The following is a 22341-nucleotide window of genomic DNA, read 5'->3' on the forward strand; positions in this document are numbered from 1 at the left end:
ATCTATATTCCTATAAATTCTTTTTCGCAATAAGCATTTACTATTAAGATTATTCAAAATAATAGTTATTATTACTGAATCAAATACAAATGGAGTTTTTTCTCACTAGACATTTAAAAAAAAGTGTTTCTAAGCTTGATTACTATTGGCTGTATTTCGCTCTTTACTGGGTTGCAGCTATCGTCAAAACCATGATTGTCCTTATTTTGTTTGCAAACTTCTCTGTACTGTCATGGGATGTCAAGGTGCGCAATAGTTAAGTTTTCCATCTCCCTAATAAATGCAGAAACATTTAAACATCAATTTTCTCGAAGATGTTTTTCTGATTTTAATTTTGCTCTGTATGGGCTGTCCATCCTTAGTTAAAATGTTAACTTCAACAATCTTAGTTCTAAATGCGTGCAAATGCATAAGTCAAGCTTCTTTGCGTCATCAAATGTTTTGCATCCCCTGTCTTTCTGAAAGTAAGATGTTTTCTGAAAGATGACAACTGAAATGTAAAATGAAAGGTAGAATGTCTTCTGTCCTTCTGAAAGACAAGATTAACCAAACCAGGCTTAGTGAATCCCGACATTTTCCTCCTAATTTTTTTCTTCTCAACTTGCCCTTGGCTCCGAACAAAAGCAAACTTATTACAAGACGAACTTTTTCATTTTAATTTCCTACACATCAGATTTACTGTCATCGGCGAAAACAGCAGACGTGACAAACTATTGGGAGTTTTCTTGCTTTTCGAAATCTGCTCAAGCAAATCTCTGCATTACCGACCGTTAAGTCTTTTTGGTTGGTCTTAGAACTTCACTGCCGTACATGAAAATAATTTTGAGGTTTCTAAAGTGTAAGGTCTGTAAGATGTGTAAGGTCTGTAAGGTCTTAGAATACCTTTAGTTTTGGCGGTACTAGATGACTCGAGGCTTTTTACATTATACTTAGAGTTTCTCTATTCAATTTTTTTTCAATAGAAATACAATAGCTTAGTCTGATCCGATCCTTCCAGAAGCCAAATCAATTAGAGAGAAGCATGACATAGAAGATACATTGGTCGTTTTAGTTAGAAGAGATCAACTATGAGATCCGAAATGTTCGGATTAATTCTGTTCCCACTATGTGTTTTGAGTATGAAAAATAAGCTGGTGTACAATTATTACAAAGCTATTCAAATTGGCTTATAAAAACAATAATTAATGTGCAGTTTGAATCATTTCTAATTTTGGAATTTTCTTATTAGTTTTTAAAGAATTTTCTTATAAAAGCACCAAGTGAAAAGTCAGCGAAGGGACGTGATTATTCTCTTTCATTTTTAGGCAAAAACCTCGATAGAGTAGCTTATTGCTGAGACTAGAAAGCGGTGAATTTCTTTCGGATGTCATTCACAATTTGTATTATTTGCCAAGCTTCCAATTCACAAAAAAACTTATTTATTGATTGTTTCAAAATGCATTCAGAATTGTTCCTTTAATGTTTTTTTCTATCAAAGTCCTTTAGCAATACGAAGGTCATAAATCTGTGACGGCACCGTAAAGGAATCTAAACTATAGAACACTTAGTACCTGTTACCTGTTTTAGAAAGAGTGTATCACTACGTCAGAAAGCGTCAACAATTCATGATGCGCGCAGGATATTTTCTAAGGTGGAAATTGCTAGCATTGGTCCAAGTTTAAGCCGTCATAAAGAACGTCACGGTTCCTAGATAAGAGATTATATTCAAGATGTTTCGGATTGTAAATTGTCAGTTCATCTGTGGGCCAGCTAGGTTCATGTGTGCCAAGGGGCTCTAGAAGAGGAATATATATGTTTTGGCAATGCCATGCAAATATGAAAACGTGCTAGGTAGCTGCTGGTGGCAGAATAACGGAGATTCAAGTCGGCATCAGTGCTTGAGTGACTTTGAATTTCAGTTTTATTCTGAGAAAAGTGTACAGCCTTACGAAGATACAATTAGAGACTTTGACTGGATTACCCTGGATTCAACGTGGACATCCTACCCTTACCCAGGTATTAGTTTCAAGACAAAATCTTCATATTCATAAATACGCCATTTTTGGTATGTAAGGGGGGATCATGGTCATCATCTTTTAAGGTTTGAAAGGTCACTTTTAACAAATTTGGGTAAATGTTTACTTTCGTTCCAAGTGCTCTAAAGTGCGTATTACTGCATATAGCAGGATTCTGACGATCACATATTGTCTCCTTGTCATTATTAGAGAAGCGTATCCATTTCTGGCTGAACCTCCTCCTCCATGGGGCAAACTAAAAATGTATAAAGTAGGCTTGCCTACAGGTAACATTACCTATAGAGCGAAGCATATTAGTCCATGAGCCTCGTGGGCAGCGGGGTGACGTCTGTATTCTATATTTATTCAACAAACAGTGAGAAAACTCAAAAAAAAAGAAAAAAAAACCTCAAACGAAGTTTATGAAAATAGATATAGAATACAGACCTCGCCCCGTTGTCCACGGGGCTCATAGACTAATACGCTTCGCTCTATAGGTAATGTTACCTGTAAGCAAGCCCACTTTATGCATTTTTAGTTTGCCCCAGGGAGGAGGAGGTTTTTTTTGTCTCGCCTCTTCCAGAACGGATGCTCCTGCTTAAAATCAATGGGGTACAAGTTTGAATTTTGTATCACCAATGCTTTGAGAAATGAAAGGGTTTGATTAGCTGTATTTGTTTTAAAATACTACAAACCCTCCACGGTTCTTCTGAATATGTGGGGCGTTACTGACCCTTATGAAAACCCCACTCTTAATGCTAAATTTTAGATTTTGTTTATGATGTACAATGCTTCGAGAATAGGGATCCAACTCGGCATATTTGTTTTACGCAATAAAGTAGGGTTTTCTAAAAAAAAAATGAGGGAACCAACCACCCGCAACAAACTACGCTTTTCATTCTAGAGTTTGAAGTGTATTACTATAGATTGGACATTTAAAAACTATCTTCTTTTGTTAAAAAATGCTGTCTGTTTCCGAACTAGTTATTTTGGACACGTTCTTCTGACTATCTTTCCAAAGAAAGGTATGATATTCTTTCTCTTTAAGCTAGGGGGTTAAAACTTCGATCCTTGAGCTCGAATAAGTTGAATTTGATGTTGCGGTTCCCATCAAAGTTTTGTCCTCTCTTTCAGAGGGCATGGGGGGTCTATCTTTTTTTATATGTAAGCAAATCGTCATAGAGTCAAAACTTTAGATGGGTAACCTTAAACTTAATGAATTCTACATTTTTAGAATTAGCATAAATGGTCTGATAATAAGGTCTTTTTATGCGCAAGGTATTTAATTTTGTCGTTATGGACAGGATTCCTTAGTTGAGTTTAAATAGTATTTCAGAAGAAGCCCCGCCTGTCATTAGCTTCATTGACGTGACAGCCTGTCTAAGCCTGGATAAAGGAGGAGGGCTGGGTGACTATCTGCCCCCCCCCCCAAAAAAAAAAGACCTGACAATGGAGAAGTTGACAGTAGTTTTGGACGAATTATCTCCTTCCCTGATAATGAATCCAGTGCGCCCTCGGACACGATTCTTGACTGAAAGAAGGTCGTCTTCCTTCGATAGCCTGCTTATTACTGAGACCTAAGGACGGCCGAAACCTCGTTTATACCTAAATGGGAAGACCTCACTGCTGTAGCACTGTTTCAGGACGAATGCAGTGGCTTCATCGACGCCCTATGCGCCACCAATGGATCCGGAGGAAATATGGTTTAAGGTCTACAGAAGAAGCTATCCTTCAGTTAAGATAGATATAAGTAAGTCCCCCCCCCCAAAAAAAAACAAATTTTCCGCCTTTTAATTTTGAAATTTAAAACAAAGCTGGGCATCTCAATTTTGGAGGAATCTAGCCCCTCTCTGAATCTAACTCATATCTTGTTCAGTATCTAAATAAGAAGCGTAAAGTACCGTCTGCTACCGTCAGTGTATCCTATTCTAAGTCACATAGATAACAAAATTCTTGACCGGTCTCTTCATTTAAAGCGTCTGACAAACAATATTGAAAGAAAACCTCATTAGGCCTTGAAATAAGAAAGGCACTAAGTGACATTTTCAAAAATGTTCAGGAGAATCAAAAAACTCTTTCGGAAAATATGCCTCCATATCTCTCTCGAGATATGTGAGTATCTTTGCGACTGTGGAAGACTCATGAACTTAACGCTTTTTGGTCTGCAAACGGGTCAAAATCCGATTATAAAACTTTATGAACGGATTGTAAAATTGAGAATATTCTAGAGAAAGAAAAGGGAATGTGCATTCTGATTTCAGCAATTGATCGGGCATGACTGATTTTAGTAGAATCGATATATAACTCATTTTTCACTGATATGTCATGTAACGCCTTCGTATTTACATAATCGTATTGTATTAGTGATTTTCGAATCACTGTTTGGTCTTTGGTTTACTTCCAGGAAAGCCAATGCACAAAGGGGGAGAGGCGTCAATAGGATCTACCCCACATAAAATGCATATTTTTTAACGTTTCTACTATATTAGCCTATGTTTGTTTTTGTTCATTTCACTCTTGGGGGAAGTTGGGCTGAAGATCACGGACTATCTCCATCCCAAATATGAGGTCTCTCAAAACAAGCTGTTGCTTACGTCCCCGATTCCTTTGAATTTTGAAATCTAGCTGTCTCCATTTCATTGATTTTCGGTCAAATCTAAGTTTAACTTTTTTTTTCAGTCTTACTTTTAAATTTTAGTTAAAGAATCGAATAGTATCAGTATAATATGTTTTGGTGACCAGAAAGAAAACGTTTTCTTTCTTTCTTGGTTTTGGTTTAAACGTTCTTGCAGGATTATTTGCTATTCAAATTAATTAATGGCAATCTCAAAAAGGGATAAATGTCTACTATTTTTCCTGTAATATAATAGCTGCTAATTACAATTACTCACAACTTCGATTTTACATTTAATACTTATCGTGGTACTTATATGTTATAGCGCCTATGTTAAGTTCTTCATCTAAGTAGAACCTATTCTCTGACTAATCTTAATAAAATATCGTAAAGTATGATGAAAATATGATGTTTTAGAAACAAATATGGCCTATATTTGTACATTAGGGAGAGGGGTAAAGTATATAACGGGTCTACATGCAAAATGTGTTAGGTACAATTTTTCTGCATGTTATGAAGTAAAAATTGTTTTCTAACTTCACAGTGTCCAAATACTTAACCTCCAACCCCCTAATGTGCAAATATATAGCCCAAATTATGTATTTCCCATTTATTCTGTCACTTGTCTTTGTTTGTCTAACGCTAAGCTGACAGAAATTAACGAAGACACCGGTTCTACATTGTGTTAATGAATGAAGAACTTAACATAGGCGCTATAACATATAAGTGCCCTTATTGATTGTAAACGATCGATTTATCCCTGAATAATTAAGGTTTGCCAAATGTCTTTCTTGGCTTTTTCTACAATTAGCCATGACTTGATGCCCACAACTATTCCATTTTGATTAAAAAATCATTAGAGTATGAATTAAAATGAAATAGTTGTGGGCATCAAGTCATGGCTAATTATAGAAAAAGCAAAGACAGATAGTCCAATTGAATTGAAATTGAATAGTTGTGGGCATCAAGTCATGGCTAATTGTAGAAAAAGCCAAGACAGATAGTCCAATTGAGTGAGAAGTAAACTTGGTATTAATTCCCCCCTTATTAGGATTGTATAAAAAGGAGGTTAGTTCATTTGCTAATAGATATAAGCACAAAGAAGCACAAAGTGGATCATTACAATTTTATATGAACCAGAATGTCCCATTCTGTCGACTGTTAAATCACATCTGTCTCCTCTTTCTTGGAATTTTATCATTACTTTTTGGAGGCTCGGGTGTGGTTTCCATTAGCTAATTGACTGCTTGATTATATATTCTCAATAATGGGAAACAGTAGTAGAAATAAAATTATGGGTTTTTCGCAATTGGGGCGTTGCTTGGGCTCAACCAAATCACGATTTTTCAGTCGAATGTATGTTACTATCCTTATATGCATATTCGCACGTGCGTGGAAAGAGGGTATTCTTCCTAAGAAATGACAAAAGCCTCCTCCCCCTAAAGTGATGAACAGTTGGCTCAAAAAACTGAATTTCGAGGAATCAGGCATCCTCCTTGATATTCTTCAGATGCTCACTTATAAATTTTGAAGTTGTGTTGAACAAAAATCACTATCGATAAATAAATGAGGTCCAAGACGAAGAGAAATTACAATGAGTAATAAAAGCAAGCTTAAAACAAACAAAGATTACACCAAACAGGAGAAGGGTTAACGCCCCGAAGCTTTCTAAAGACTAGAGCTTCGTTCGGGCTTTGCTGAAAACAATTTTATTCTGGACTGTGTGTTTTTATCTTTCATAATACAAGCAAAAAAGGAAGAAAATCGCCATAACAACTAAAATTACTAAATAGAACTGGTTAATAAAGATTGAAAGTTTAATATTAATTGATTTTCATTCCTGGAAATATCAGTAATTTTGGATTTGTTGACGTTGTAAAAGAGAAAACATTTAAATATATTTTTTTTTCTTTGTTTCCCCCCCCCTCGCTCTTTGTCGAAAAATTTCACTGTATGAACGATTCAAGATTGACATGCATCATTTAGGTATATTTTCTTTATACAATATAATAGAGTTATCGTGAAAATAAGGGGCCAGAGTCCCCTCAGCCCCTTAGTCTTCATGCTCAAATGAAAAAACATCTTCATGAAAAATTTCAAAGACTGGACTTTTCATACAATCCTTGTTCTTACCTCTTAATCGGACACTTGTTCTTATCCCGTCCCTTCTACCTATGTGCAGGTAAGCATACGAATGTGGTCTTTTCTTTTACTCTGAAAATATATTGACAATGACAGTGGAATAATAATCTCTTTAGCATCTATTATAGCACGGTTATGCCAAAACCATTCCGCCAAATTAAGCAAGGCTATAGTGTAAATGCCCCCCCCCCAACAATAGAAACTTCACTTATCTCCGTCCCGCCGATATTTCGTGCGCAGTGATATCTCCCTATATGTGTTGAATTCTAAAAAAAATTGCGTTTTACTGAAAATACGTCTTTCGTCGGCTATGAAATCAATAATTTGTTTTTCGTATAAGCTAAATTCTTTACTAAAAACTCTCAAGCAAGCTTGGTTTTCTGTAAATCGTAAGTTTTACTCAACTCCAGTGATGACACAAAAAATTACCCTTTAAGGCATCTTATAGCTCTTGCTATGGCGCACAACATAAGTATATGTATGGATACTTCTGCTTAGTATGTACACTTATGCTTTGCTATGGGGTTACTAAGACACATTGACAAAAAGCAAGTTAGATATGATCAAGAGTTTGAGAAGAGCCACTAAACTTTTACATCTTTTCGATGCTGCTGTAGCCTGCTAGGTGTGCTAGTCAGCAGAAGGTTTATGAAACTGACGAAGGGGTTGGTAAAGTGAGCATACAAGAGGTGGAATTGTGAACCTCGGATTTCGGGCTTTTGACCAGAGGGGTTTGAATCATTCTGTTTTTATGTTTCCCAGCCATTTCCTCTGTAGAAATGGCTTTTATTCAATGCAGTCTTTATGATGACGTCATAGATCCGAATGTAAAAGAGCACGTAGATATGAAATAAGCTTTCAACTGAGCCCTTAAAAAAGCTGTGACGTTCCCCCTTCCGTACCTATTGGTGAAGAAGAAAAAACAAGAAGGATACATGCTTCGCATGCAAAAAATGTGATTTTCCTTGTTTTTCAAAGTGGGGGACATTTATCCTCGATAAGATTTTTGACCATGTTGAATCAAATAATGCATCTTTCAGTTCGATCCGATTTCATTGTGGGGATTTCAGGCTCGGGGGTCTCAGGAAAGTCTCATAAATTTGTTTTTGCAATAAACTTTTGCTATTAAGACTCACAGAAATAATATTTACCATTCTTAAATCAGCTTTAAATGAAAATTCATTCTCACTGTCTCCTTTGTTAAACCGCTTTTTAAATTTCCGACTACCATGGCCGCAACCGTGCTATTACCGCAACCGTGATACAGTTAATGTTGAATCTGGGATTGATGTTTTCAATGCATGTTTTAATTTACACTTATGGTAAATGTACACATGTTCAGGAATAAATGTGTTAACACCGGTTAGTTATACCTCTGAGGTAAGCAGGTGAAATAAATATGTTTTCGTAATTTCCCAAATTGATTGGCTATCTTAGAATATTGTTAGATTTTAGTTTGACAGTTTTCGGGCCAAATTGTTGTCTTCTGGTGTACAATGTCACGAATTGGGGCTTTTCTGAATAATGATACTTGTTTGTTGCTTAAAAAAGGTCAGAAATTTAAATTTTATCAGAATAATCCAGCTCGATATTCTACCACCAATAGGTCGACTGATCATCCCTGGTTCTCTGACATGGTGAATTTAATAATGTAATTTTAATTTACATTGCATCCCTCAGAGACCTGTACAGAGGGATGTTCTGCAATAAAATTATCATCATTGATAAAGGCAATGAGAAGGAGAAACACTGTGGAGTTTTGGGCATTATCAAAGTATTATTTATTTATTCTATTTGATTATTTTAATCAGTTCATTAGCTCCAACTTTCCAGTGTTCAACTGTCAAAAATGTGATTTCTTAAGCAATGTCTGGCTACAGCCTGAGAACACGTATTCAAACCTTTGTTATATTTCATAACCACAGGAAAAAAAAAAACTATCACATCGTAACTTTAACGTCATTTGATTTTTCACGAGATTCGGTTTGATTTAGAAAAATAAACAAAAGATTCTTGGCCGTATTTCTAACTTTTCTTAAGTCACATCTTCTCTTACATTGATTACCAAAGCTGTTTGCGTCATGGGACAGGTCAGCTGAGCTAATAGCCATGTGATACGAGTTTGACGTCAAAGCTTTATCTCTGACTCTATCTAAGCCTTTTCGTATCTAAGGAAATTAACGGAAAAAAGCATGTGATGTAAATTTTGTCGATGGTGGTTTTTATCACGGTTTCTTGAAAACATTGATATATTCTCCATATTTGCCGTTTGTAATGAGGAGATGGGCAATGTACAACTAATAATAGAGCCAAGAATCACGTGGCGTATATTAGCGGCTCCTGTTAAACAGTTTGATTTTATTAGTATGAAGATTCAAGGAAAGAATAGACAAAAAATTAAATTACCGAAAGTTTTCTGATCAGATTATAGAGGTAGATGCAACTTGTTTAAGGTATACAGTTTTTGAAACAACTGAAATATTAGGTCTACAGAGAGATATTTCCCAAAAATGATACCAATGTTACGAATACCTTCAGTTTATGCAATCGTAGCTAGATCTTGTGATCTTGCAGCAGGACCAGACGTTTTTTTCTGCCTCGCATGACATCTGAAATGCAGATGTTCAGAATTTGTTAAGCGTAAGTACTCCAGACTCACGGTAGCTCCAGGGTTGCTACCCCTAGTGATTTATCACTATTTCTGGTGATTTTTTATATCGCATAAACAAAAACTCACTAAATCAACAACAAAAAAATCACTAAAATCAAGTGATTTTTTCTCACTGGGTGGCAACCCTGGATAGCTCTCCAGACTAACAGTCAATCGCAACTAGATAGAGACAATATAGCTTTTCGAGAGTAGAATGTTTCAAAAATATGGGGCTAAGCCTTCAAAAAAGGCTTGTTTGAGGCATAATAACAAAGTTTTGCGCGTTCTAATGGGTTTTTCTCTCGGTTTTTCAGGAAATGGCCGGGGCGGGGGGTCTTTTGTTGTGGCGATATTCACTCTACTTACACTGTTGCACTGTGTATCTTTGTAATCGTTAACTCGTATAATCGTGAACTTGAGTACATTACTGGCTTTGTGGTTATGCTATACTAAAAAAAGAGTTTTCTGGTGAAAATAAAGAGGTAAATATTGACGAAGACCACATTGCCTTCATAACCAACAAAATGTTATTCTACTTGTATTTTGTTGTTTATGAAAGTAAAAGGCCAAGTTAAAACTACGAATGAACAAAAATAGTTGCTCCGCAGCCTTTGCAACATTTCTTTAAACTAGTGCCGATAAACCTACCAAAGATGTTTCTTTATACTTGCATGATTATGCAAAACTAGCCCCTTGTTGAAGAGTTATTGACAATGGGAGTTTCAAAAATGTACTCTGCATTTTGATTTGACATCGCCCTATGTTTGAAGGGTATCAGGCTCTTTTCGAAATTCTAATATTTTTTTTCGTATAAAAATTAATTTTTCCAAATTAGCTTCAGTTGTAACATTTTATTCACAAGACATTTTTTTTTAAAATGTGTTTTTTTGTTAGCATGAACCTTACTTTACTTGGCTGCAACAATTACTGCAACCATGATGAACAGTAAGCCAAGCAATGGTTTTTCAGAGACAGTGATTTCAATGACGTTTTTCTAATGTTTCTTGGCTATTTCAACGCTGGAACTGGCACCAAAAGGTGATGTTTTTGGTGCCATATGACATTTCACTCTAGTACTATAAGGAAAAAATTACAAGAATCACGTATATATGAACGGTTCTCAGTCACGGTACTTGCTAAGCAAGCTCTTTAAAGGTCGACACCAATGATGTTTTATGGCCATGAGTGTAAAAGTGGTTATAGGATTGGGGGAACCCCCAAAATTATGTCCTACTGCCTGGGGAAAGTGTATAAAAACCAGGATGTTTCACAAGGTAAACACGTCTTCGAACTATCAGATCTGTCGAAAAAAATCTCCTATTCCCTCTTCCCTTGGGTTTTGGCTATGCACAGTCTCTGCCACCCAGATAGCGTCACTGCTAAATAAAAAAGAACTTTGTGCACTCAAGGGTTTTTGTTATTTTTTAATCTCTGTTTAATATGAAGCAATATATCTCGGTTGATAGAATTTCTATCTAGGGAAATTTAATACCTGTGGATATTAATTTTATGAACGTATTTTCTAACTTGGACTCTCATGGGGAAAATTCATAGTCCATGGTCTTCAAATGTCACTGATTTCAATATTGTCCCCTTCCTTCCCATGGGAGAATTTTTCTAGCTAACAGAACTGAGGTTAGACTGATGGTTAGTTTAGAAATAGCAGGGCATGTATAAACCGATTAAATTTAGGGATGAAGAAGGAGAAACGTCGAAAAGGTAAAAATTGATGGTCATTAAAATTCAGTTCTAACCATCATTCTGTTCCATTTTCATGTCTTGTTGAAATCTGTTCCGATGGTAAAAATAAGATAGTATATTACCAAGATACACCCAGAAGGATTGAGCTATTTCAAGTCCCTAATAAATGAAAAGTATCAGAATTGGTTCTTTTCAGTTTTAAAATTTATTAATTTAGTATTGATTCTAAATTATGTGTATCATATAATACATAAATATGTACATAATTGTACAATCAGTCATCTATCGCAGGGAAATATGACACAGAATATGAATCAAAATGTTTGGTATTCGTTTGCATCCTAGTTTCATCCTTCTATGCAGCTACTATTTTGGATTTCAAAGCTATTCCGTGTGATTTTATAGATTTGCCTTATTGACGTGATACACTCAGTTATGCTGTCTTAAGTCCATGATGTTTTTCACTGACTTGACATGTTTCATCATATCACTCTGACATTTAACTGTAGCACGGAAAACTAAAGGGAAAAATGCTAAGTATGGATAAATGTTTATTTTCCTGTGGAATTAGATTAAAAAAAGCTTAAATTTTAGTTTTTGGAGATTAATACAGAATATAAATTATGTCACGTGTTGTGTCATTAATGTTTCTGTACCTATATTATATTTCTGTATCTAAGTTTCTAGATTCATGAGGAAAAATGGCGAAGCAAAAAATACATGACTCTCCCTTCTTTATAGCTACCAACCACCCCATTTCAGCCACGGCGTTGAACCCCAAGGAGCAGGTGGTAGAAAACGCCACCCAATCCAACCCACCACCTGAAAGTGTCTTAGAAAGTAACTACGCTCAATCACTTCCCGAATTTTTTACACCTTCTTGGTATGGGAGCTTTGACGACACGGCAGAATCAGGTGCAAATTCACCAGTTCATGCTGCTTCACCATCCCTCAGATCAGTCACCTCAGGCCATGCTTCCTCTCTTGGAAATCTCCAGAGCAGCTTTGATGATTCAGAAAGTAACGGGTTTCAAGATTTTGGGTCTGATTTTGCGTTGGACAGTGTCAACACGGAAGATTTGATTTATCAGGTAATGTATTAATGATAGTTCTTATTCATCAGCATAACATTATCATCACTTATTATTAAAGTATAACAGTTCAAAATAGGGATGAAACCTTTTTAATCGACAGTGAACAGATGTAAAAAATTTTAACTGGATATTTCGAACACATATACAGTGTTCATCATCAGCAGTAAAACACTTCATGTTCCATGCCTTTCCAAACACTGCCTTTCCATGACTTTCGTCATGGAAAGGCAGTGTGGTCTTCGAAGTTATCTACACTTATTATTATGATGCTTCTACCCTTTGACTCTTACATTTCTATTCCCTGTGTTATAAATACTGTACTTTTGTGAATCTCGTCAATATATCTCTGGAAAGAAACTTTTTTTCGAACAGTTTATGGCAAAGGGCTATTTGTGGGGCTAATAGTAGTTCAAACTCTAATTGTGATTAGAGTTTGGGCTAGTAGCAATTGGAACGCTAAAAAAGGAAATTTTGATAAAAATTGACAACATAAAAAAATCGATTTTTTATGCTGATTCCAAAAATGTCAAATTTGTTTGGCTTAAAGTTACCTATCAAAAGCTAGGAGCCTAAAAAATTTGCCTGATTTTCGACAAAGGAGAAAATATCCACAAAAAGGCAAGTCATCTTGATGAAAATTGCACCCTCAAATTCAGGGTATCAGTGAGCCCAGTTTTAAAGGTTTCATGCTCCTACCTACAAAAATGTGAAGTTCTACTTTTTTTTTTCCGAGAAGAAAGATCTCGGCTGCGTGTTTATTTGTCGTTTTTCCTCAGGGGTGATTTTGTTGATCCAGTGGTCCTATAAAACTGAGATAACACCCATTCAAATGCTCATTCGGGAATGTCCTTGATAAACAAAATATAATATAATAAAATATAAATGATAAGCCTCTAAAAACACCTTTTTTCCCTATTTTCCTAACCCCATGGTACTTGAGATACATACAGAAAGGGGGTAGAAATACAGAAAGGGGGAGAGGGTAGAAATTAATCACTAATCTCCCTTCACTTGGACTCTTTACTTTTCTTCGAAAACTTGTTCTGTGGAAAAGTTTTTTAAATTAATTTCTGTTCGTTTTTTAGTGATATAGTCTTTTTCATAGAGCAAAATAATATTTTATATATTTTCAAGCTTCTTTTATAAGAATCCAGAGTTTGGCTTCTGAACAAAATTCGAACTTTGGCCTAAAGGGCGATGTATTGGCGAGAGGGTGAACCCCTTCACATACCTAATAAAATTATACGAATATAGAAGTTCGTTACGTCAATTAGTTTCTAAGTTACTTATATTTATTACTAATAAAAACGTTCCTAAATAAAATTAAAAGTTCTAGTGGCCATTTTAAGTAACCAAAAAACTGGAGGGTAATTAGGCCCCCTCCCCATTTCTTTTTCTCAAGATCATCCAATCAAAATTTTGAGAAAGCCATTTAGCCAAAAAATTAAAATTATTATGCACATTTCATTTTAATTATTCATGTACGGTGTGCCAAAATCAAAACCTGCATTAATTCAAAAGCGTCCATAAATTAAACAAAAAAAGTTTTTTTTTAACTGAAAGCATTAAAACTTAAAATGAACAGAAATTATTCCCCATATGAAAGGGGCTGTCCCCTCCTCAACGCCCCGCTCTTTACGCTAAAGTTTTTTTTTTTATTGTTTTAAAAAGTAGAGTTGTCAGGAAGAGTCAAACTTTAGCGTAAGGAGCGTGATGTTGAAGAGAGGACAACCCATCTCATATACGGAATAATTTCTGTTCGTTTTAAGTTTTAATGTCGCTCCTTACTTTCAGTTAAAAAAGAACTTGTTTCTTATTTAATTTTAGTTACAGTTACTGCAGTTGTAGAATTAAAAGTACAAACATAGTGCCTTCTGGCTAGTTCAAAATACCCCCCAACTTACTCTTAAGTTGTAACTTAATAATAGAAGTTATTCTTGAGATATTGCTTTGTTACCTTTTCGATAGTCGACGTGGTCATAGTTTGTTTTGATTTAGTTCAACGTCCGCCTAAATATTACTTATATTTGGTTACTGAAGACATTGTTATATGCTCTTTGGACTATTGGTTACAAAATTGCTGTCTCGCAGTTTTGATTGAATGTTTTTGGGAAAACAGGATTTCAGGGGGGGGGGGCTATTTTACCTCCATCACGTTTGACTCTTAAAATGGAACTAGAACTATACATTTCCAATCAAATGAGCCTCCTATAAAGTTCACAAGACCACCCCTTCTGTAAAAGGAGTCGTGTTAACCCCAAAGGCCTTGTTATGTGATCTTTGAACTATTTTTGAACAAATGGCTATCTCAAAATTTATATCGGATGCATTTGGGGAAAATATGACGTGATGGGGTTAAATAGCTGCCCTCAGATAAATTTGACTCTTAAAAGGGCGCTTAGACTTCCAATTTCCAATCTAATTAGCCCCTTCGAAGTTTATATGACCACACTTTCCGTAAAATTTTTGTATTCCCTCGGGGCATAACTTACAAACCTTGTCCTGAGAACTCTGGGGGAGGGGAGGTTCTCATCCTCAAAAACTTAATTTCTGGACTTACAAACTACGTCAAATAAAACAGCTCAAAACTTTGATTGGAATTATTTGGGGAAATGATGGGTGTGGGAGGGCTGGTGTCCTCCAGTCACTTTTGACTATTAAAGAGGGCAATAACCCTTTCAGTTTCCAACCGATGGAGTCCTTTTCAAAGTTTCTACGATAAAAATCACTTATCTTAAAATTTTGGTCAGATGCCTTTCGGGAAAATACGACGTGTTTCTGTGGGGGGGGGGGTGGAAATATGCCATCTGATTACTTTGAATCTCAAAAAAGAACATTTCCTATTAAAGGAAGTGCCCGGGTAAAAAGACAAAAAAATTAAATCGCTCTTTACTTAGGTAGCGCTATTGCGCTGTCTATGATATTTCTGTTTGTGATTTCTATTATACAGTATTAAGAGTGCCGATTAGACCAGATAAGCCCCCCTTAAAATAAACTTATGGGTGCCCATGTCCTCTTCTAGCCCAGCTGTGAAGCATGTATATGTAAAAGTTTTCTTTTGCTTTATTTTATCCGTTTTCTCTGAAATTTATTCCCTTTCTCCTCCTTGCGATGCTAATTACCCATTTAATATTTGAAATTCACAGGTTTTTTGAAAGTTGGAGTAAATTTTTCGAATTACCGAGACAGAAGTGTTTTTCAATATTGTTATTTTGCAGAATGCGTCGCAGTTGCCCAGCTTTCAAGATACGTATTCGCCTCATTATAAAACAGGAAGAAGTTTAAGCTTCAAGTCAGAGTCGCAAACCCCTCTGTGTGGCCAATCCAAATTTAGACGTCAAGCATCATTTCAATACCAACACAATCACAGTACTCTTCAGCAGTTCACATCATTTACCAGTTCGAGCAGCACAAACAGCTTACCCGGAATAAGTAGCTCTTTCAAAGTAGAGGATGGTTCTGTCGATATTCTCAAAAAAAGAACAACAGAGAGGTAAATCTTATATTTTCAATTTCATGAAAAATTGTTTCGTACAAGGGGCATTTGATCGACTCTGTATTGGCCTCTGATATAGTTTTAAATGGGGCAATTTTGATTAGAGTTTTGGAGTCTAATTAATACAGCCACAGTTGTTTTCTTAACTTTTTGCCTTAATGGTGGCCTCCCTTGTCCTGCTTACATGCCCTGGAATAGTCAGTTAAGGATCAGAAAAAAATAGAAAAGAATTTTTTGGATCAAGAGAACCGTCAAGATTCCCTTAGTCTAGTCTGCTTACACCAGAAGTCCCATGCCAATCGGAGAAAAGCTAATTTGAGGAGTCATGAATCGATATAACATATTCATCTTCAAAGTATTTTTCCTTTTATTTGCTATTTCCTGTCACCCTAACATCCTCTCCGCTACCAACAAAAGTATGTAGCCTTCTTACCCCAATAATAGTTCTAGAAAGTTTCAAGCCAATCGTAAAAGTTGTTGTTTGGCCCTATTTGGGACTAACTTTCGAATTAGCCCAGAAACTAATTTTCCTTGTTAAGTAATGTTCACCTGGCCCAGGGACTTACCGGTTTTAACTTTAATGCTGTTCAGAAGAAGAGTTAGAAAAAGAGTGGCCTTTTTGCGAGGGAACTCCCCAGGGAACTTTCTAGAAGGGTGTAAAGAGGGAGGCTTTGAATAGATTAGGATGGATGAGGAGCGTGCGTAGGTGTCTCGGCCTCAGACGGCTTGGTGCTGCGATGAGTTGTTAGTAGTAGTAAAAATATTTTGCGAACCAAAATTTATTTTAATTCTTTTTACGAATTTGGTTTTCTTTGACCGAAAGACTTTCAAATATAAGTTTCAAGCCCCCCCCCCTCCAGAAAAAGTCTAGCCCTAGTTTTTGAAGGTCCATACCTGCAACATATTTTTGTTTTTCTTTTGTGCATAAAGGTTCCCGTGGCCCAGGAAATTACCGGTGTAAGTGTCAAGTCACTTGGAAAAAGAACAGTTTCTTGGCCTTTTTTTGGGGGGGAGCCAATTTTCTTGTTTTTTATGCACTGGAATCCTCTTGACCCAAGGTTTTTAAGATGTAAGTATTGATCCGATCTTAAAAAGTCTTTTGGCCGGTTTTAGACCTCATTTTTGGAAGGACCATATCATAAAATAATTTTTGTTGTACGTTAGGTTCCCCTTGCCCCAGAGACTTCTGGAAGTAAGTTTCAGACTGATCAGGGACAACAAGTTTTTATTTATTTCAGGGCTCCCTAGCAACCCTCTTCCTTCAAAGATAATATTTGGTCCCCTAAGCCGTGGCTACAATTCTCTGAAGCTTAAGCACTATTACAAATAGGGTTTATTGGACTATTTAGAGGGGGCGTGCCCCAACTAAAAATGACATTTTGGGACCTTTAAGGACCCATTTTTTGAGAGCCAAATTGTCTGTGCAGTTTTTTTTATGTGGGTTGGGGTCCTCATGGTGTAAGGATTTCACCCAAGATTAAACCGGGCTTTTCCCGCTAGATTGCGTACATCTACGTAATCGGCAACTCTCATAATTTATGTCTCTTGTCCAAGGGGCTCTAGGCAGGTATGTTGTTCCCAGGGGCATATTTGTTTTACCTTTCAATGATTTTGTTCCCAACGGTTGTCATAATTTTGGTCCAGTAGCATTGGAGGTACAAGGGGATATAGAGAAAGCGGTTCAGGAGGGGGCTAGTTGCTCTCCATTGACTTCCGACCTTAGGAAGTGCACTAGAGCTTACTGTATAGTATGTTGTACCTTTTTGACGTCTTGTGGTTCGTCATTGAGCAAGTAAGATTAGTCGATCCTATGCTACTAATGGCGCTTTTTTTCAGGAAAGATTCACTTTCAATATCTGAAAATTGTTGCGGCTCTGAAAGCCAATCTACTTCACAGTTATGTGCAGTTTGTGGGGACAACGCCGCTTGTCAGCATTATGGCGTTCGAACATGTGAAGGCTGTAAAGGTTTTTTCAAGGTAAATAGTGGAAGAAAATCAGTTACACAGTTTAATGATATATTTTACTTGAAGCGATAGTATGACTTTTATCAAAAATATATGGTGAAGCAGGTTTTTCTCCAGTGCAAGCACTTCTTTTTGGTTTCTCATGGTTGCAGCAGTAGCTGCAATCTTAACTCTTTGTTAGTAAACAGCCTGGATCAGTTATACGTAAAGTTGATTCAAGAATGATAACTATTATATAGGTTTATCTTAATAGTAAAATTTTATTGCGGGAACAAATATTCGGGAACTTATAAAAATAGCTTGAAATCCCTCAAAAATTGTGACGGATAGAAATGAAGAATGTACTATGGAATCGCCATAGTGGGCAACCCCTGACTGTAGGTTTTGTGCCCGTCACCTTCAAAAAACAAGGAAAACTGCTTTATCTTTGTAGTAGCAGTGATGCGTCTCCTTTTTTTCTATAACGGCAAAGCTAGCAGGCTACGACAAGATTGTTGCGAAATTTTACGAATTCTTTTCAATAGCGCAATCTGAAAGTGCCATATGGTGTAACAAATGGCACTTTTCGGTGATATTTCTCAAGAAAGGCTAGGAAGCATAATTAGGGTACAGTCGTAATTTGCACGATCAAAAACCCTCAACTGAAGGATTGAAATATACTTACTTGTATACTCGCCCTACCAGCCATATGAACACTTCCATGTGAGTGTTTTATTTTCTTCTCACGTACTCTTGAAAACAAAAAATCAAGCACATTTCTTTCTTCTTATTTTTTTTTTTACTCTAAGACTCCCTTCCTTTTTTGTAATCCGTTTCATCACCATTTCACTATCATTTCCTTCACTTTACTACGTATCTGTAGTAAAGTGATCTACCTTTCTAATTCCTCACATACATAATTTTTTCTCTCCTATTATATTTTTTCTATCTTTTTCCTAAAAACATTTTTTTTACATTCTTCCAATTCATACTCCATCCATGAATTTACCATACTACAATATCAACATCTCTCTAGATAGCCACGGCGGTAAGGGGCTGGTCCCATTCATTAGGCCTATAAATTATGACATTAAAATTAAATTTAGAATGCATATTATACATTTTTGAACTTTAAAATACGCTTTTCACTACATTTAGATAATTAAAACATAACAGATTTTTTTTTTTTTTTACATCAAATTTTGTGACATTCTACTTTCGCTGGGCTTAAGTCTGCTAGTAAGCGAAAATAATAAAAAATACCTTTTAATATTAGCTACCTAATTAAAAAAACGTCATTTAGTAATCTTATGGAAATAATTGAATTTTTGTCTACACACTTTTGAAGATGCCGGTGATAACATACCCCTCACACTCTTTAGTTATCTGACAAATTTGCACGTATTTTTCGGTAAAGTTTAGTGGAGGTTGGAAGTGCAACCGATATTTTATGTCCGATTTTTAACAAAGAATCGTATTAGCTTCTTTAGTTTATTAACCTAAATTAAACAAAGATATTTCTTCAAAATTGATTGTGTATATTCAAAATAGCCTAATCGAGTAAACTACAGTCAGATATCATTGTTCAAGATCTGAACGCACTTAAGGTAAGCCAAAGGCATGATAGACTCTCAAATCTTTTGCAAAATCCTCGAGGATTTTCAAGTTGAATCTTTGGTTAATCATGTTGAATTATCTGTATTTATATTAATTGCTTACTGAGTTAAGTTTTAAAGTTAGGCATTTAATTTTAAATTTAGGCATTCAATTTTGGTAAATTAGTTAAATTACAAGGGTAGTAATTTTCAACTTTTCAAAAAAATACCTTATATTTCTTGAACAGTAATTAAATTTTAAAAAAATTTCTTCTGGAAGTAAAGAGCGTAACCTCCGTAAGAGTGTTTTTTTTTATTGCTCTATTCAAGCCTAACGGTATACTGTCTTTTCACTCAACCGCAGAAAGTACGGACGATCCATTATAAATGCGAAGATTGATAGACTTGTGATTAACTGACTAGTTTTCACTGAAAAGAATAAATATGTTAGCTTTCGAGAGGAAATAAATTGTAATGATTGGCCTTGAAGGCTAAAAGTAAAATTATCATATATTCAAAGTAAAGAGCGTAGTTACGACCCAATCTAATCATGATAAGAGCCTGAAACTCCTCACAAATGACGCGAAGTCGAATCCCAAACCCTGACAAACAGACCCAATCGCTAGCGTGACATGGAACAACCCCTAGCCAATAGGTCTACCTTGCATATGAATTGATATTAACAAATCTTAGGGGTCCTCCTGACTGATTTTTTAGTGAGTGGAAATGCCTCCTATTTATTGTGACGTAGTTTACTTGGAAGCAGGGGCGTCAATTAGGGAGGAGGGGTCTAATATTTTGGCCCCCTTATATTTTTAAAATAGATTTTTCGGGGAATGTCTGTCACAAAATCTTTTTTTTGGTGTTTCCATTGAAAATATAATAAAAAATTGCCCTCCTCTAGGATTTAAAAAACACATTTTGCCCTTCTCTCCTACATTTTTGTAAACTGACGCCACTGTTGGGGAATCGACTTTGATTTAGTATTAGTCTGTAGCTAGTAATTTCTTGATCAAATATTTTAAATTTTCAAAATTTTTATTTAGAGAACAGTTCAAAAAGGAGCAAAATATGTGTGCTTAGCGGAGAAAAACTGTCCTGTAGATAAAAGGCGACGAAATCGGTGTCAGTTTTGCCGATTCCAGAAATGTCTGACAGTCGGGATGGTCAAGGAGGTTGTGAGAACTGACTCCTTAAAAGGAAGAAGAGGAAGATTACCTTCGAAGTCAAAATCCCCACAGCAGTGCCCACCCTCCCCACCAGTTTCTTTAATTACATCATTGGTCCGTGCATATGTGGAAACTTCACCCGTTCTAAATGATGTAAGCTCATTAGTATTTTTTATGAATTACATATGATAAATGGTAGAGAATACATAATGTTATTTTGTAAAACGCGTGTTTATGAACTTCAAAAGTTAGAAAAAAAAAGAAAAAAAGTAAGTAAGCATAAAAGGGACATCTCTCGTAATTGACCTAAGCGACTAGACAGCAACTACTCTCACTTAGAGACGCCTTTTCTCTTTTAAAACGAAATCAGGAAGAAGTTTTGTTTTAAACTGTATAGGGGATTCTTGACGCTTAGAAACGGGTGACGTCAATCTTGAGTTGACGTCAAGAGAAATTCGTTACTTGAAGGAATTTTAGTCAGTAAGTTTCCTTAGAGTTACAATCGTCAAAGTTTGAATAGGATACGAAGGTTTTTGTTTTAACCTTGGAAGAAATAGGCATTAAGAACTTTAGATGTAAATTGGGAACAAAACGAGATATGAAAGCACGTGTAAAGAATATCAGTTGATAGTTCTTTTTTTCTGTGAACTGTCTTCGTTCATATAATTAGTTATTAGTCTTACGATATTATAAGCATTTTAAAAGAAATTCAATTTAAAGTAAAATTAACGTTCAAAATGAATTAGATAACCTGAAGGAGAGAAGTTTCGGGAGTTTGATTCTGCATACATGAAGCTTTTTTCTTGTTTAGTGAAATAATGAAAATAGACAATCAGTTCCCTAGAAAATTATAGTTCAATCTCTTTTAACTAATTCATGTCTCTATACTACTTTTTGAAGTCTGAGGTATGTGCCCCAAGTTTTTACTGAGAAAGACGCCAATTAAACTTAGTTTCAAGAAGAAAAGTACAGGCTTGTAGCAGAAGGGTCTCTGTGCTGGCTCCACCTTGTCCATGTAAAAATCTCAATATTTTCACTATTCTCACAATAATTTATGTTTTACTAAATCGGGTGTAAATTCATGAAAGTAAGGGGGCGGGGTTAAATATATGTTTCGGATTCCGCGGGGGGGGGGGGTATTTTTTCCAGTGAAAATAAAAAAGGTATATTCAATGAAAATACCAAAAAAGTCATTATTCAAATCCTAGGGTAAAGATCAAGGGCGAAATCGACCCCCTTGACCACTCCCTAATTTACGCACCTGTTTACAAACATTTCAGCTATTTTTCTTTTATCGAATTCAACCCACTCCCATCCTACATCCCAAAATAAATTTAGCGTACATACCAACCTCCACTGGCGATTCCAGGGGAACCCAGGGGGGCTCCCCCCTCTAGATTGTTTCTGGTGTCTTCTTTCCCTTTTTTGTCTTTTTTACTCTTTTTTTAAGAAGGGATCCGTCAATATGGTCAATTTTTTTCACCTTTGTCACATTGGGCCTTCAAGATTTTTCTCATTGGCGCCCTTGTCACATTGCTCTCTCCCCCCCCCCCCAAGATTTTGCTCTAGATCTGTCCCTGCCTACCTCAGGAATTAAATTTTCCTTTTTTCAGACTTCTAACCCAACATAATCCCAGTAAATTATTTTCGGTTTTCCCTTTATCTCAAAGTCTGACGTCTTGCATTGTTTTAAAAAAAAGACTTGTACTGTCTAAATATAGTTTTGTTACTACTTGCTTATCTGTTACATTAGCAATGTGACGTCGTTGAGACATTGCAATATGCAACGCAGTCAAAGGACAGTCTCCTTAATTTAGTGACGTTACCGAGGATTTCCGACGAATCAGGAGCATCTTATAACTGAAGATCGATGCTTGAAATTTGACGACGCATTTTATGTGTCGTAACAATTGATAAAGCGACAAAAAATAACAGGTTATT

General features: G+C 35.9%; 1 protein-coding gene across 1 annotated transcript in view; it reads left to right on the forward strand.

Moving 5' to 3' along the window:
• The first annotated feature begins 1713 nt into the window (after window positions 1-1713).
• The window catches only part of LOC136033033 (probable nuclear hormone receptor HR38), a 28338-nt gene continuing 7710 nt past the window's right edge, over window positions 1714-22341 (forward strand). The window contains exons 1-5 of the mRNA XM_065713593.1: window positions 1714-1995; window positions 11843-12192; window positions 15414-15688; window positions 17528-17669; window positions 20278-20553. Coding sequence (XP_065569665.1) covers window positions 1803-1995; window positions 11843-12192; window positions 15414-15688; window positions 17528-17669; window positions 20278-20553 — 1236 coding nt within the window. The 5' untranslated portion in view covers window positions 1714-1802. The remainder of the gene's footprint in view (window positions 1996-11842; window positions 12193-15413; window positions 15689-17527; window positions 17670-20277; window positions 20554-22341) is intronic.

This window comes from Artemia franciscana, chromosome 11 (assembly GCF_032884065.1).
Source record: "Artemia franciscana chromosome 11, ASM3288406v1, whole genome shotgun sequence".
NCBI classification, from domain to species: domain Eukaryota; kingdom Metazoa; phylum Arthropoda; class Branchiopoda; order Anostraca; family Artemiidae; genus Artemia; species Artemia franciscana.